The sequence below is a fragment of the Morone saxatilis genome, unplaced genomic scaffold (assembly GCF_004916995.1).
Source record: "Morone saxatilis isolate NCDOM2014 unplaced genomic scaffold, NCSU_SB_2.0 Contig23, whole genome shotgun sequence".
Taxonomy (NCBI): domain Eukaryota; kingdom Metazoa; phylum Chordata; class Actinopteri; family Moronidae; genus Morone; species Morone saxatilis.
The window spans coordinates 16,050,317-16,066,233 of record NW_023339796.1 but is presented as its reverse complement, the minus strand read 5'-3'; the positions used below and the strand labels follow the sequence as shown (position 1 = coordinate 16,066,233).

At 38.4% G+C, this 15,917-nt stretch overlaps 3 protein-coding genes across 3 annotated transcripts; 1 reads left to right on the top strand and 2 right to left on the bottom strand.

Moving 5' to 3' along the window:
- Nucleotides 1-1,103: 1,103 nt before the first annotated feature.
- On the bottom strand, nucleotides 1,104-2,164 carry insl3 (insulin-like 3 (Leydig cell)). The gene is made up of 2 exons (XM_035671251.1): nucleotides 1,870-2,164; nucleotides 1,104-1,584 (listed from the first exon to the last, which is right to left on the bottom strand). Exons 1-2 carry the CDS (start codon nucleotides 2,060-2,062, stop codon nucleotides 1,397-1,399), a joined length of 381 nt encoding a protein of 126 aa, XP_035527144.1. The 5' UTR covers nucleotides 2,063-2,164; the 3' UTR covers nucleotides 1,104-1,396.
- A 4,104-nt stretch (nucleotides 2,165-6,268) lies between these two features.
- Nucleotides 6,269-11,430, bottom strand: si:rp71-39b20.4 (potassium voltage-gated channel subfamily V member 2). Its single transcript, XM_035670446.1, has 4 exons — nucleotides 10,892-11,430; nucleotides 10,105-10,738; nucleotides 9,034-9,159; nucleotides 6,269-6,586 (listed from the first exon to the last, which is right to left on the bottom strand). Exons 1-4 carry the CDS (start codon nucleotides 11,428-11,430, stop codon nucleotides 6,269-6,271), a joined length of 1,617 nt encoding a protein of 538 aa, XP_035526339.1.
- Nucleotides 11,431-12,588: 1,158 nt separating this feature from the next.
- On the top strand, nucleotides 12,589-14,675 carry rps28 (ribosomal protein S28). Its single transcript, XM_035671388.1, has 4 exons — nucleotides 12,589-12,685; nucleotides 12,978-13,025; nucleotides 13,395-13,517; nucleotides 14,550-14,675. Exons 1-3 carry the CDS (start codon nucleotides 12,647-12,649, stop codon nucleotides 13,515-13,517), a joined length of 210 nt encoding a protein of 69 aa, XP_035527281.1. The 5' UTR covers nucleotides 12,589-12,646; the 3' UTR covers nucleotides 14,550-14,675.
- Nucleotides 14,676-15,917: the final 1,242 nt, after the last annotated feature.

Below are 15,917 nucleotides of genomic sequence, written 5' to 3'. Positions count from 1 at the left end.
AATGCAGTCTAGTTTAATTGATACATTTGCAATTTCAAGGTTAATTTCGCTGCAGGTTTAATAATTCTGATTCTGATTTTAAGACAGTTGCGATTTGAGGGTTGATTGGTGTGTTGCTGTTTAAACAAGATGTGATCGATCTAATCTACAATTAAACTGTGAAATTAGAGGTCCAGTGTGTAACATTTAGGAGGAGCAAAAATTTAATTTAATATTCACAACTATGTTTTAATTAGTGTATAATCATGGAAAATAAAAATCGTTGGTGGTTTTTATCTTAGAATGAGTCACTTTTATTTACAGATGACACAGGATGCCTTCCATGGAGGCCACCATGTTAAACCACCATGTTTCTACAGTAGCCCAGAACGGACAAATCAAACACTGGTTTGCAGCCACTGTAGTTTCTCCTCCAAGCTTGGAACGGGAGGCTGAAGCAAGAGAGATCTGCAACTATACTGCTAGATGCACACTAGTCCTCTCACTGATGACATATGAATTACAATACTTAGTAGTACTTAGTATAGTACTTACTTACTACTGCTGATTTTAGGAAGTACATCATTATTTCACGTAAAGTTTTCCAGGCGCCAATACCATTAATTTATCCAATATGGGATAGAAATGTCCCATTTTAAATGTTTGCAGTAAAGTACAGAGAAATTGTTTAAAGAAAATTCTTCTTCTGTAATTCTTCTGATCAGTGATGTGAGCACAGAGTTTTTGAACAAATCTTCAGCTCAAATCTGTCCAAGTTACATTGTTCTGCATTGGTTTGTTTTACTTAATTATGCAGCCATTTAGGCCAGTCATCTCTTGAAAAATAGTCTCATCTCTAACCATGCAGCCAAATAAAGGCTGACTTTAAAATGTTTAACACAAGTAGTTACTGAATTCATTAAAGGAGCATTCCACCAATTTTACACATGATGTTCAGTTTACTTGTCATGGGTAGCACTACTCAACCTGTGGAAACAGTTTCGTAATTTCTTCTGTGGCTCTGGAGGGAGCTTTCTAAAGTCTGAGATAACAAATAACACAACAAATAAACCTCCATAAATAATCATCAAAAGCTTTATTACAGTGCAACTGTGGGTTTCAAATAAACTTTTTCTACAATGATGCAGAGAGAATAAATGATATTATTACAAAATAAAACCTGTGTACGTTGTGATCTTTGTGACCTTTTGATCTGCAGTAGGGCAAAGTAAATAATTTATTAAATATGATCAAGTATCTAAATTACCTATGTGTGGTGTTTGCCAGAATGCTACATCATTGGAAATATAGCAAAATCATTGTTCTCAAGGATTAGGCAACTTGGTAAACAACCTTGCAGCGCAGATCAAAACAGTTTAAGACAATATTATATCATATGACAAGTAGGGAGCTACATCTAGCAAAACTGGATCAACTCTTTCATGCTGCATCCTTTCTCACAGCAAATATCAGATATTTTTCCAGCAGCTCGTCTAATCCGAGAGGACATGCGGTACCAGTGAGGAGCCAAGGAGAACACATCCTTTTCCCCGTGAGACTCTGCCTCCGTAGACTGGTGCTCCTCTGTGGAGGCGTCCTGGTCCCCTGTGCAGAGGAGGTGGAAAGACATCGGGGCATTAGAGAGAACCCTGAAATTTTGTAGTTTTGTGTTCGAAACTTCAAAAAGGAAGAAATAGATTGTACCATTATGGAGATAACTCAATGATTAAAAACATTTATAAAATAAATATATATCATCCTGGATCAGGGGTCACAAAGTTCTTCAAGACCTCTCAAATGTTTAAATGTAAACTATCTCTAATATCTATTCACAATACAGAAGTTCAAGTAAGCAATGCCTCTATCAACGCACTACCATAAAGTACTTACAGTGAGAAGTGTACTGATGTTGTCCCAGTTCTACGTCCAGGATGCTTCTCCTTAGCCGAGGGTTACCACAGGATGAGACGGCCAGACGTATCAACTCTCTTCCACACATCTTAATCCTCTCCTGGGCATGAGTAACACACACTGCAACCACCAGCACCACCATCAGAGACACCAAACACTTAGCAGCTGCCATTGTATAATGTCTTACTGCTCCTCGTGGGTCAGTGGAGAAAGGAACTGAATGGATGAATAGATGGGAGGTGAGGTGAGGGGCGTGTAGAAACTAATGAGGATGTGCGGTGACTTATGAGGTGGACGTGAGGGCGTTTATATAGTCGCTCTGTGTTACCCGTAGAGGTGGTTTCAAAAATGCTGAGGCCACAGATTCTTCCAAATATGTATTCAGCCTTGGTGAAAGAAAAGCATGTCCTGATCTAGAGCTCAGCATGAGAGTGATGCGAAGTCTCCTCAAGGCTGAAACTCTCATTGAGATAAAAACCTGGTCTGACAGTAATCTACAGCTCAATCATAAAAACATTAGAGGTGTTAAGCAAGAAATGTTATGAACTGCTTTAGCCATTGAGACTCACAAAACATCACAAAGGCCTGAGTTGTGTCCTTCTTTGAGAAAAATGTAGATTAACAGGGAAACCAAGATGGATTTTGAACCGTGCAGATGCCAATAAACCCTGTGTTAACACATCTCTATTGTTAGGGTTCTTAAATTGTTTTACTCCTCTAAACCCAGTATTAATTAATTAATAAAATAGTATTTGTTTGTTTGGAAATTGTCAAAACACCATAAATCATGTGAACTATTTCCCTTGAATGGGAATTGCTTCTACACCTTAGTTTGACACATGTTGAGGGATGGCAGCTAACAGGAACAGAGTGCGACTGGCAAAAAAATGTCAAGGATATTGACGCACCTATTCACACACACGGTCACCCGAGGACATACTGTAGTTGCATAATCACTCCAGTGATGACTGTTTCATATTTCCAGCACTGATGAAAAATATGAAAGGTGGCACTTGAATATACTTCTGGCTATGCTTGGTATTTTAACCTCTATTGAAAATATCTTAATATTGGTTTAATACTCTCAACTGCTGTGCAGTAATTTTCATTTCCTAGTAGGATATCAAATTAAAAACACCAGTAATAATTGTTTATTATTTTCAACTCACTTATTCTTTATTTCTTGTAGAAGATGTTAAAGGTCCAGTTTGTAGAAAGTACACTGTGATCATTATCTCACATAAAGGAAAGTGAGAGCTACAATCTGCAACTACACCACTTGATGCCACTAATCTACACACTTTTAAAGCTGGTGCTGTTCATTATTATTTTCAATCCACTAAGTACAACAGGGGAAAACTGTAATGGCAGCGAAACATGCGTAAAATGTGAAACGGCCTAACAAGAGCCAGTATTTGATTTGTCCATCCGTTTCTACTGTAGAAACATGGCTGTTCAATATGGCGGCCTCCACGGAAGGTGACTAGCATGGAAGCTGCTAATAGATCCTCCTAAATGTTACGCACCTTTAAAATTACTGATTTATGGTCATTCAAAGTTATGTATCAGGGTATCCTGTACATGTGGTATTTACACTATTTCTGGTGAATGAAGTCTATGTTGCACTACACCTGTATAAAGTCACTTCAACAACCTGTATATAGGTCTGAGTGAAAGATTATCTATCAAATATAGTTTTATATGCCGTCATTTTAGTCAAGTTGATGAGTTTTATCTGTTCTCCAACATTGTATGCGTGTACTGATCTGTCCTTGATAACCCTCTAGACTGCATCTATTCCTGTCCATTAGGTCCTGGCTGAGTCACTTGAGGCAGCCAGAATCTTTCAGTACTGATGCTGACGACACTGTTAAAGCACTGGCATCCCTCCCATTACCTTATCCTGTAATACTACTAAACAGGCAGCATAGTCCCTCAGATAAATGATACAAGTGTCTGTTAATACACATAGACATCAAGATTCTTGTATTGAAAGGATATTGAGATCAAGTATATATTTTCATGTTTAATTAAACAGTGTTTTACATGGTTTCCAGCCTGGTTTCCATTTGTTTATTTTACAGGTTTGTTTTGTTTTTATGCACAAGAAAGAAAAATAAATACACATTTTACAATATTTGTACATGGCAAATCTCTTTTACAGTCATTGAGTAATAGATATACTTTCATCTCTAAAATTCAATAACTAGAAATGCCTGTCAAATTAAATATATATCATAAAGTGTCCATCTTTTGTAACTTTTTGTGTGCACTTTTTTTACCAATGCAATCACATTCATACAGTTACACACATCCATGCAAAACAGCTGTAAAATTGCTCAAAATATTTTACCCGGTGACTTAATCAATTAAATGTAAACAGATAAAACAATAAAATGTATCAATAAATGTCACTAATACAAATTCTTATTCTTCAACAAGTATTAAGAAGGAAGCGTTAATAATGTTATACCAGCGATTCTCCCCTGATCACATACAATATAACATACAACACTGTCACTGATTATGTTTCATAGGCGAAGTCAGTAAGGGGCACCCTGGTAGCTCACCTGGTAGAGCTGGCCCCCAATGTACCAGTCCTTGCTGCAGTGACCATGAGTTCGAGTTCGACCTGTGACCCTTTGCTGTGTGTCATCCACTCTCTCTTTCCTGTCAATCTTCCGCTCTCCTAGCCAATAAAGGCAAAAAGACCAATTTTATATATTATATAATGTAGTAACAAAAATACACCTATATAAACCTATTAATATAATGACAATCACCATGGCTATTATATACATAAATATATATTAAATATATAGGAGATGGAGAGGACTACCCTCCCCACTAGCGTCTACCTACTTCATTGTAGAGATATGTGTTTTTTTAACAGAGGTTTGTCATGACCAGAAGCACAACACATTATCATTACAACTGGACAGAGGGTGTGAGGGCTGGCATTGATTACAACCAATTAACTATCAAATTTTCCTTTCCTTTAAAAACACTCCTTTTTGTTTAAAACCTGTGCACTGAACAGTCCTGGGCAGATCTGAGAAAAGAGTTGCCTTATTCATTGCCTAGAGTGAGTAGCCAATACTCCTACCTTAGATTTGTTTGGGAGGAGATAATACGTTTGCTTACAATAACTCTCTGGTCTTTAGAGAGCTGTTGCCCAGAACAGGAATTGGTTTAATGATCTTATCCGAAGAGCTTAACACAGCCAACAGCACAGTGCAAGGACAGTTTGACTACAGGCCTGGGCCATGCTTTATCCTGACATCTACAGGCCAAGAACATGGAGGTCAATTCTCACTCCCTGCAGGGACCAAATACTGAAATGTTGGATGTGTGATGAAAAATGGTGTGTCTCAGTGTAACTATTTGAGGTACAGGTCTACAGTATATGAGAATAAAATTGTTCATATATCACCCATGAAAATAGTTTGTAAGAAAGTAAGTAGGACCTGATTGTGTGCACCTGATTAGATCCTCTGTGCCACCAAAATAGCACAGATTATGATTGACTTTGCCCTTGTCTGACCAAGCAGGAGGCGCAAGCACAAATCCCGATAATCCTTGACGACAAAATTACACTCATGCTCTTGATCACTACTAACACACCATGCGCTGTGTCTCTTCTCCCTCTTAGGTACAGTCAAGAGCATGTTGAGTGACTAGAGTGTGCTTTCGGACAAGAATATCACTTTCCTGACACTTGAAGCATGGCACACGGAGGGGCTCTGCATTGATGATGTTGCACATAAATCCAAGAAGTTTTCATTGCTTATCGTACATTTGCATTTCCTTACCCTAAAAAAGTGGAAGGCAAGGACCACAGTTCACCATAATGTTTAGACTGATTGGTACTGGCCAAAAGTTTTAAACACGACTGAAATGGAAGTTTACTCTCTTTTGTGCGGATTATCAAGAATGTAAAGTTAAACAGTTCATTAATAGCACTTCCAATGAAAACAGTTCCTCACATGCATCAAGCTCCCTTTAAAGTGATTAAAGTGTAACATTGTTTCATTTATAATGTTACTTCTTGACCTCCTTGTGTCAAACTTCTATTTCAGTTTAATCAGAATTACCTGCAGCCGGGTGCTATTATTAGAAACAGATAACGAGCTGTCCAGTGGGAGCATCTTGTCCATTTGACTGAAGAGTCATCAGCCATAGCATGCAAACATCACCTACTGTAAAGCTGAGGCTTAAAGCTTATCTCAACTTGCTGCCGCCTCAATTTTCCCTCCATAGATTGTTTATCTTACATCACATAGGCTCAGAGTTGGAGGCAGATGGGGTCCTACAGTTTCTCAACCCATGGTTGATAAGGCCATTTAGGGTTAGCGAGGTCACAAGTTGGCAGCTTTGCTCAATCCTCGCTCTCACGGATAGTTTGCCTCATGCTGGGCCGATAGTGTATCTCATCTTCAAAGTCATCTGGCTGGGGTGAGAAGCAGCTGTCAAATTTGCGCCTCAGACGTTTCTTGAGCTGGAAGGTGCGCTCTGTGTTTGAAACTCTGTATTCCTGTTCCTTCAGTTTGGCGTAGTAGTCGGAAAACTTGTTGAACAGAATGGAGATGGGCATGCCATTGAGGATGATGCCAAAAGAGATGCAGCCAAATGCCACACAACGGCCAAGATAGGAGATAGGGACGACATCGCCATAGCCAACAGTAGATATGCTCACCTGTAGGATGAAAAGAGTTACGTGAGTCAGCTTACAAGAAGGATGTGTAGGAAAGGGGACCCCACACTCAAAACACTTGTTTTTGGATGTTTTGCACTTTTAAGAAATTTAGAGCATGGTGAGGAAGGAAAATTTGGGAATTTCCCTTATTTTTTTCCAAAGAGGGCGGCCTCATTCTCATGGTGCTTTTCACCCTGCCCCAAAATACCCCTTGTCTATGGCTTCTTGAGAGTCCAATAATTAAAATGTTTTTTCATCAGTTTATTTGATCCTGTTAAGAATGAACAGGATCAAATAAACCTCCAGGAATGCAGTGCAACACTTCCCATCTCTCGAATGCAATCACTGTCTGGCCACAAATGAGACGCATTACACGGCATTAGGGGGGATTAGACACATATAAGTTAACAGCTGCCACCAGATAAATAAAAAACAAATGTCTCTAAATGAGAGTGCAAGGGAATACAGAGAACCAGGCAGATGACATACAGGAACTCTAGTACAGTAAAACAAAGAAAGTAAAATTTGAGACTGTTACTCTTGTGCTGAAAAACACCTGAACAACCATTATCTTATTTCTTACCATTGTAGAAACAGAATCCGTAGTGTTGGAGCCTTTTAACATTTATTTCTACAGACTGCCTACTAGATCAAATAGCTAGTTAGCTAAATATACTGCACCACATTGTTCTATAATTACATATTCGATTACAAAAAGTGTCTGACACAATTCTATCATCTAGAATTCAAAAGGTAACTATCTCACACAATTTCTTTGTGAGAATGTTTTTTTTTGCTCTAAATTCAATATTACTATGAAACTATTACAGGACTCCCATATGTTGTCTACTCGTCATTACCACTTTAGGAATATTCTGACATTTTGGGAAATTTGCTTATCCACTTGCTATCCAAGAGTTGACGATGATCAATACCTCTCTCATGTCTGTCTGTTAAGTGTCAAAGCTAGAGCCAGCAGTCTGTTAGCTTAGCTTAGCATAAAGACTGGAAACAAGGGGAAAAGATAACCTGGCCCTGTCCAAAATGTTAAAAAATCCACATACCAGCACCTCTTAAGTACACTTATTAACATGTCATGTTGTTATTGGTGCATAAATGATTAAGAGTGAGCAAACAGTGTGTTACCCTTAAAATAATTATTTTGGGAGGAGAAAACACCTGGTTTTATTATATTTATATTGATATAGTTAAGAGAAAAATTCAGTGATTTTTGTCAGAAAGCAAAGCACCGGTTGGTGCTTAGACACAGGTGGTCCTCACCAGAAAGTTCTCCACAGCTGTTGAGAACAACATAATTATTACGGCCCATATTGACATCTATGTTGGATAACAGTTGCTCGCACAACAATCAAATGTCCATCATTAAAGTTAAAGATGCGTCTCACTTTTCCTGCTTAAGCGATTTATATCAAACTTATTTTAGCCAGTCATTTATTCACTAAAAGGACCAGTGCGCAGGATTTAGTGGTGGTGAAGGGTTAGATTGCATCTAACTGAACACCACTCGCGTTTGTATTTGACAACCTGGGAATGAGAACGAGCTGGAAAGTGTGTAGGAGAATCTATGGTAGCCGTGAAACTCATGTTGGTTCAACATGGCAGACTCCATGTAAGGCGACCCATGGCCTCTTCAATTACATAACAATTCTTATATTCAGGTGATTATCACTAATGAAAACATATCTATAAATATTATATTCTATTTTTGCCAATAGATCCTCCGAAAATGTTACACACTGGACCTTTAAATATGATCTTGTCATGAATTCATTGCTTGGTAGAGCCACAAATATAGCACAGAACATGACTCCACCTTGCACTGTGCACTTTTGTCTTGGTCTGACTATGCAGGAAGCACAAATCCCAGTAGGCCTAATCCTTGACAACTGAAATGCACCACACTACTTAGTCATACTGACACCCCCTGAGCTCCAACTGTATCTCTTCAGCACAGCCAAGAGGAACAGCTTAGGAAGCTACATAACCAAGTTACCTGATCCGGAAGTATCTTAAAGACAGCCATAAGAGCTGATCGAATCCTCTTAATGCTGTGCACCAATCCTCTTTCCATTATTAATACTGACAATTCAGGTGTTACCTGGTGACATATGAATATGTAGCCTAGTACAAGTTGCACTTTCGTTTGACCTTCTAAATTAATGTAATTGATTATCCATCACGTCTTGATCCCATTTTTGCTTGATTAATGATGTTTCCATCAAGGTCAAGAAAAATGGGGGACAATGGGAAAAACTAACTAACTTTACACAATTTGTATCCAGCTAAAGTCATGGAAATGTCTCCAAAAAGGCACAGCCTACAGTAGAGTAAAGAGCACTGATGTTTTGTAATAAAAATAGAGCCCAAATTGCAAAAATCCAGAACCAGAAATTTTACTGAATTGGATTTTAAAGTATCCCACTCACCGCAGCCCACCACCAGGCATCTGGTATACTGCTGAATGGTGTCCCTGGCTGATCTACCTCCACAGAGTGCATCAGAGCAGAGAAGGTGAAGATGCCCATGGCAATGAACAGAAACAGACAGCACACCTAAATAATGACAGAGGAGTATATGTCAACAGCAGTGGCTATTCATATTTGGAAATAAGTATACTCGTAAGTCCAGTACCAATCATTAGCTTTATAATGACTCACCTTGTTTACCTTCATATTATATCACAAAATGTACAAACAGCTTTAGAACAAGAATTGGCCCCAATATGGAAGGGATGCCAAGACGCACTGAGCGTTTTATCAGTACAGAACCTTGTGTCATTGTCAGATCTGTCTCACAACAGGTTGCAGCACTGAGAGGGTCAGTAGTATGTTGAATGAAATTGAATGTGTTTTTAAATGACTGTTTATGCCGTCAGCTTAACTACTGACAAGAATGTGATGTCTTGAAACTTGTCATAATCTCTTCCATGCTGCTTGTCTAGGTCTTGAGCTACCCCTTTAGAGTGAAGGGAAAACAAGCAATTTTATCACTTTATAAAGTTAGCAAACTGTGGATTGGACAACACTGGAGTCATGTTTTTGACTTCCTGACAAATGTCGCCTAATATTCATTCCCTGAGGGAAATATCTGCCTTCTTAGCGGCTTAAAGCTCCACTATGTTCACCAACAAGCAGCTTACTTTGTCTGTCTGCTCTTTGGTGCTGAGCATGTAGAAAGAAGTTGAGCTTTCTAATTGAAAACAGCTGCCTGCTGATGGAAACAATTCCGATCAGAGCAGTGAGACTAAACCAAAACAGTAAAGTTGGAGGCCTGAAAATTTAAAATAAGGACCTGAAAAAATCTAAAATTGGTGATAATTCTCTGTGGGTTTATCACTGCAACTGACCGCTTTCATATACAATATTGTGATCCATTGTTAACATACTGGCTATAGCTGCTTTAACTTATGTGAGCTGTATTGTTTCATTTGTGCATGCCTTGTCCCCTCAGTTAAATATGTTTCTGTTAGATTTGCCTTGTTTGATAGTCCTCCATACCTGCTCAGAGCACTGTCGGATGGTGAAACCAAACGCCCTCATGCCTGTGGAGTGACGGGCAAGCTTCAAGATACGGAAGATGCGCATCAGCTTGACGACCTTGAGCACCTTGCTGACTTTACTGACCCTCGCCATGGTCTTCAAATCTTCCTTTGCACCGACATCTTCTGAATCCATAACAAATGCCTCAAAAAGGATCTGGATGAAGTAGGGCATAACAGCCACCACGTCAACAAAATTGAGGGCACTCTTCACAAAATGTTTGATGTTGGATGTTGTTAATAACCGCAAAAAGTACTCCATGGTGAAGAAAAGGATGGAAGCAATCTCTACCCACTCCATATAGGTTCTGCCAGCAAGTTTGTACTGCCTGAGTTCTTTTACTGTATTCATTGTCATGGCAACAATAGAGATAAGCACAAAGAGACTGGAAAACACAGCAAAAGCTTTGGCGGACAGTGAGGAGTAAGGATTCTCCATCAAGTCCCAGAGGACCTTCCGTAAGCCTCCAAGAAACATGGACTTGTATCCTTCGTCATCTTCATGAGGCTTAATCTCATCGATCAGCTCCTGGTTGACCTTCAGTTGGTCTCTGATGTCATCCACTTTCTCCTCAAACAGAATGCGGCAGCACCTGAGAAGAAGAAGAAGAAGAAAAAGAAGAAGAAGAAGAAGAAAAAGCTATTTTATTGTTTATCTCTACAAGAGCTATTTTTCACAATCAAGCTTGAAATACACAAACACCAACAAACCAAGCTAGACTTTGATACTAATATCTACAGCACACCTTGGAGTGTCCTTCAGTTTCAAGCCCCAGAATGACATTTCCTCCTCAAAGTTGACAGAGCAGAGACTATCCATCACCCACAGGACCTTACTGCAGTAAAAGTGGAAGATGTAGTGGAAAAACATGGGATCCCTGTCAAAAAAGAACTCGTTGTTCTGAACATTGTAATCATCACAGAGCGTCAGACGCTTGACTGGATCATTACAGAGAGCAAGGACTCCAATCCTGGTTTTTGGGTGTTGGAGGACTAAATGCTTTGGGATGTGAAACACCTTTCCACCCACGTTGAGATTGACAGTGTTTGATTGCCTTGGTTTTGGTGCCTCGTTGGTCTGATTATTTTTTTCAGTCAAAACGTCATCAGAAGTATCAAGGTTGTCCATGGATGTCCACGGTTTCACAGAGCTGTCCTGTGAAAAGGGGAATTCACATTCCTGTTCTTCAATGCTTTGTGAAAAACTCACTTCCCGTTTTATGGTTGCAAAAAGACTGGAGCGACGCTTTTTGAGCACTTTCAATTTGGGCTTCATAGTCTCCATTGTGACAGCTCCTTAGAAGACAAACGAGCAAAAAAGTTTTGTGCCAAGTTCAGATCAAGTCAATAAAAAGCAGTAACAACAGTATTCCACAAGATCTCCATTCAGACTGAATGTTGTCCTCTAAAACTCATCAGGTTGAAATAAACATGAAGAAAGAGCTACCGCGCTTGTCTCGTAGCGTGCAAGAAGATCAACTGCATGAGTTAGGGATTCAGCCTCTTTACTGATTCTCTAATCCTATTGCTGTCCTTTCTGTCCAAACGCAAGTTAAAAATACTGTTCACAAGGATTAGTCTTGTGATTTAAGGCTTTGAGTTCTAAGAGAGGCGGAAAGGCGGACTGAGTGGTGTGATGACAGTAATGTATTGCTATCAAAGCTATGGAGAACTTTCTCACAGGAAGTTCATAATAATGCTACAGGTAGATTACACTGGCTAGTCCCAGCTATAGCATAATTTGTTTGTCCATTTCAAAATATAGTAATAATAGGTATTATGTAATACCGAATAAAAATACTGAGTGTATGGACCAAATTATGGCTCAGTTAAAAAGTGCCTTAAAAAAAATCTAAATTAGAGTAAAATATGAACTGTAAATAAGATTTTTTTTTTAAATACATATGTTTTTTATATTTCAAATATGTCTCATCAATCACTGTGATTCACAGGCTAATATGCTCAGATTTAACACAGTATAGCCTAATGTCATGTCATTTCATTAACGTTGTGTGGTTTTAAGTAGGCTATCTTGGATAGATGTCTGTATTTTACAGAGATCCCAATCAAAAAGTGGAAAATAATTATATTGAATAATCTATTATACAACAGAAAGTAATAAACACCTGCCTGAAAATATACACATTTAAATTATTATTCATTATGATCATCTATTATTCACACGTTGTAAAGTTAAAATGAGTGATATGGTAAAAAAGGATTACAACAGTTTGACTAATGGTACGGCCCTGGTTTCCACCCATGAAGGTTTGTTTGAATGGTATTGGCCATTTGGCGGAAAAGGAAGTGGGAATCTAAAATAAAAGTTTCAATTAAAAAAATTAATTTGGTTTTATTTTATGAGTTTATTTCGGTGCATATGTTTATAATCTAACCACAGTTAAAATAAAAATGTAACATTTGAAAAAGATTAAGAATTACAGTTGCGATATATCCCCGCCGTGCCCCACGTGACTTCCTTTCCGGTCTAACCTGACAACATGGACGCCAGCCGCGTGCAGCCGATCAAGCTCGCAAGAGTAAGAAAACATCTAATATAGTAAAAAATAATCATTCCCGGGGGGATATACAGCTACAGTAACAACTAATGTATCACACAGTCTCAAAACATTTGAGCTAAATTAACTTTTCTGCTGTTTTGTGTCCGGCACGTCTTCTCTCGTGCGTCCATCATGGAGGCCCGTCCATGCTACAGTCTGATAGCTAGTTCACTATTAGCCTCTTGTTCTGGGCATTTAGTTCATATCGGTGAACACGATGGTAACTTTGAAAAGTGTCTGGCGTCAATCTAATTTGTCTCTTGTTTTCCAGGTCACCAAGGTGCTCGGAAGAACTGGTTCCCAGGGACAATGTACACAGGTGGGCTTAGAAGGCTAATGTCTGTTAGCATTTTACACATTTTTTGATCCCAGCGTTGGTTGAAGTTTACCGGATACCTCCAATATAAATATATGCAGTACATCCAGAAATGTACTGAAATATGAATGTTTTGACAAATATCACTTTTGTATTTGCAATATCAGTTTTCCTAAAAGTCTCTAGCTTCAGTCATTCAGTAAAACTCTGAAGTGTGTGCGAAACGTTTATTGGTGGTTAAATTTGAAATCATGGTTGTCTCAGTATGTAAAGTTAAGACTGGCCACTAACTTGGTGTCAGACATGTTAACATGTTTAAGACTTGACTTGTATTTTGTTGTAATCGTGTCATTTCGTCTGCTGTTCTTGCAGGTCCGTGTTGAGTTCATGGACGACAGCAACCGCTCCATCATCAGGAACGTGAAGGGCCCAGTGAGAGAAGGAGATGTGCTGACACTTCTGGAGTCTGAAAGAGAAGCCAGGAGGCTGCGATAGGTGAGCCGGCATAAACCCATCCATGTCCGTTAGCTCAATCACTAATAGTTGGCATCACCCAAACTGTCGCATTAGAGGTGCCTAACAGTAATCTGAAGACATTGGTTTGGGCACTCATTCATTTATTAGATTAAGCACTATAAAAATAAGAAATGGATGAATTGGTAATTGGTTGCATCTCAGTCGGCAATAGTGTGTTGCAAAAGAATGAAGCAGTGTGCGGTACCCTGGCACATGTAAAGCAATTTAATGTGTTTATTATAAAAGTCTAGTTTGAGACTGAAATCAGTGTTTTGTTACATCGCATTGAAAGGTGTCCCGTTCTCTGTAAATGTCAACTTAATAATAAGGATAATATAAAGCCTTTCAGTATAATTGACTACAAAAACATCACAATCTGTGGGCTCAAAAATGACCATAGACATAAATATAGAAATTGTTGACAGTGGCTAAAAACCACGAACACTACTTCTGAACGGTAGGCTTGTTGCAGAGGATATTGTAATGTGTTTAATAACAGGGTTGATATTTCTCTTGGTGAGTCAGGTTCTTTTGGGTTTTTTTCTCGGCCCTGATGACGTCCTAGTGCAGTGGGACATAATGCAGCTCAAACACATTAGACTGTATGTTGACATGTAAACTTAATTACAGTGATGCAACTAATCTATGATGGCCCACTTTGAAACAAAACTGTTTCTGAAAGTAAACTTCATTGACAGTTGAACTCTTGTGAATTTCAGCCATGTGGGCACCTAGTTAAGCTCTGTGGTTCCCTGCTGGTCATCAGGACTGCATTCAATTTGTTCATCATGGACTAATTTTCTCTTGGGGCGCCAGACAAATGCAGAACAAATGGCCATATTTGGTCACAATAACAGGACATGGAATCACTGTCATTGATTCGCAATATTATACTTCATAGTATTTTTCTCTTTGCTAGTATCCTGTTACTAAGCCATTAAACATTTTATTTTATGTTTGTTGAGTTGAATCTGGTTTTGAGATGGCGTGTGATTGATTTCTTCTCCATAGTGCCCGCTGAAGCTGTGAGGTGTAAATCCAACGCTGTGGAGCAGAAGACATCATCCGTTTCACTTGGAATGGCCAACATCTCACTTGTTCAGATGTTTTGAAATAAATTTGGGTATTAAGATGAGAGTGGATGTCCTGTGCTGATTGTATACATGTTAACTTTTTATTTTTTATTTTTTTCCCCATTTCATAATTAATTGACATTTGGAGGCTTCACATCATTGAACGGCCTCTGACACAAGCAGTCACATTTGCTTCCAACGTTTGTTTTTCTGGTTAGTAATTTGCCAGTTGTGTTCAAAGTATAGAGGCAATGTGTAAATGCATGGTGACCCTATTATTGTGGTGAAGAGTTCAAGATGCTTGCCAATTGAAGTAATATGAGTCAATGATCCCTTTTTAAAAGCATCAAATCAAGATTTTTCTTTCACAAGTGTCTCAGTATAAACAATGTTAATTTCTGTGCACTTAAAGCTAGAGTAGCTTTATTTTTAAGTGACAGAAGGTCATGCAATTTTGACCTGTAATTGAGCCCTTTCTGCTGCAGTGTTAATATATTGACATGTTGCAGATTTATTTCAATAAACGCAGTTAATGTCTTAATTTGGTTTATTATATCTACATCTGAAGAAAAATATAATTACCATGTTCATGCCGTTTATATTCAGTCCAACAGAGGGCAGTATCACTCTTAGTTGCTTTCTGAGTGTACATTCACCTCAGTGATCTCAAGCAGTTCTCTTCACTCAATCTGGTCCTGTTATGAAGCCCTAACGATGAGTTATTAAAAGACATGCTGCTTGTCCAAGAAAACCACTTCACAAGCACTTTTCCTCAACTTCAACTTGTTAATTAAGATAAATTTACTCAATAACTTACTTTATTGTCAACCACAAAACTCAAAATTTGGGCCAGAGTGGCTAAACACATATGCATGATTGTTTATGGCAAAGTATAATTCTTGCTTAATAACACAATATAATACGGACCACCATGTGGTTTTGTCTTTATATGAAAACATCTACAAACATCAGTTTTTCACTTTGAAGGTATTACACATATGCCTGGATATATTCCACATATTAAATATATTTTGTTTGTTTCTAACAAAGTAAAAAAAATTACAAAGAGGCCACATTTCTGAACTTCAGACATTTCCCACCCTTGTTCACAATGTGAGAAAATCAAGTCTGAAACCATTTTCCTGTTGGCTGAATGAATTCAATACTGTATATAGGTTTAATGAGAATTAAATGAACAGCATCGAAGCACATGTCCGTTAGCAGCAATGTTTCAGTTTTTAAAAAAATCCTGAAAATTATGTACAGGTGAGGTTCTTATCCTGTTGGCAATGGATCAAAGAAGTTA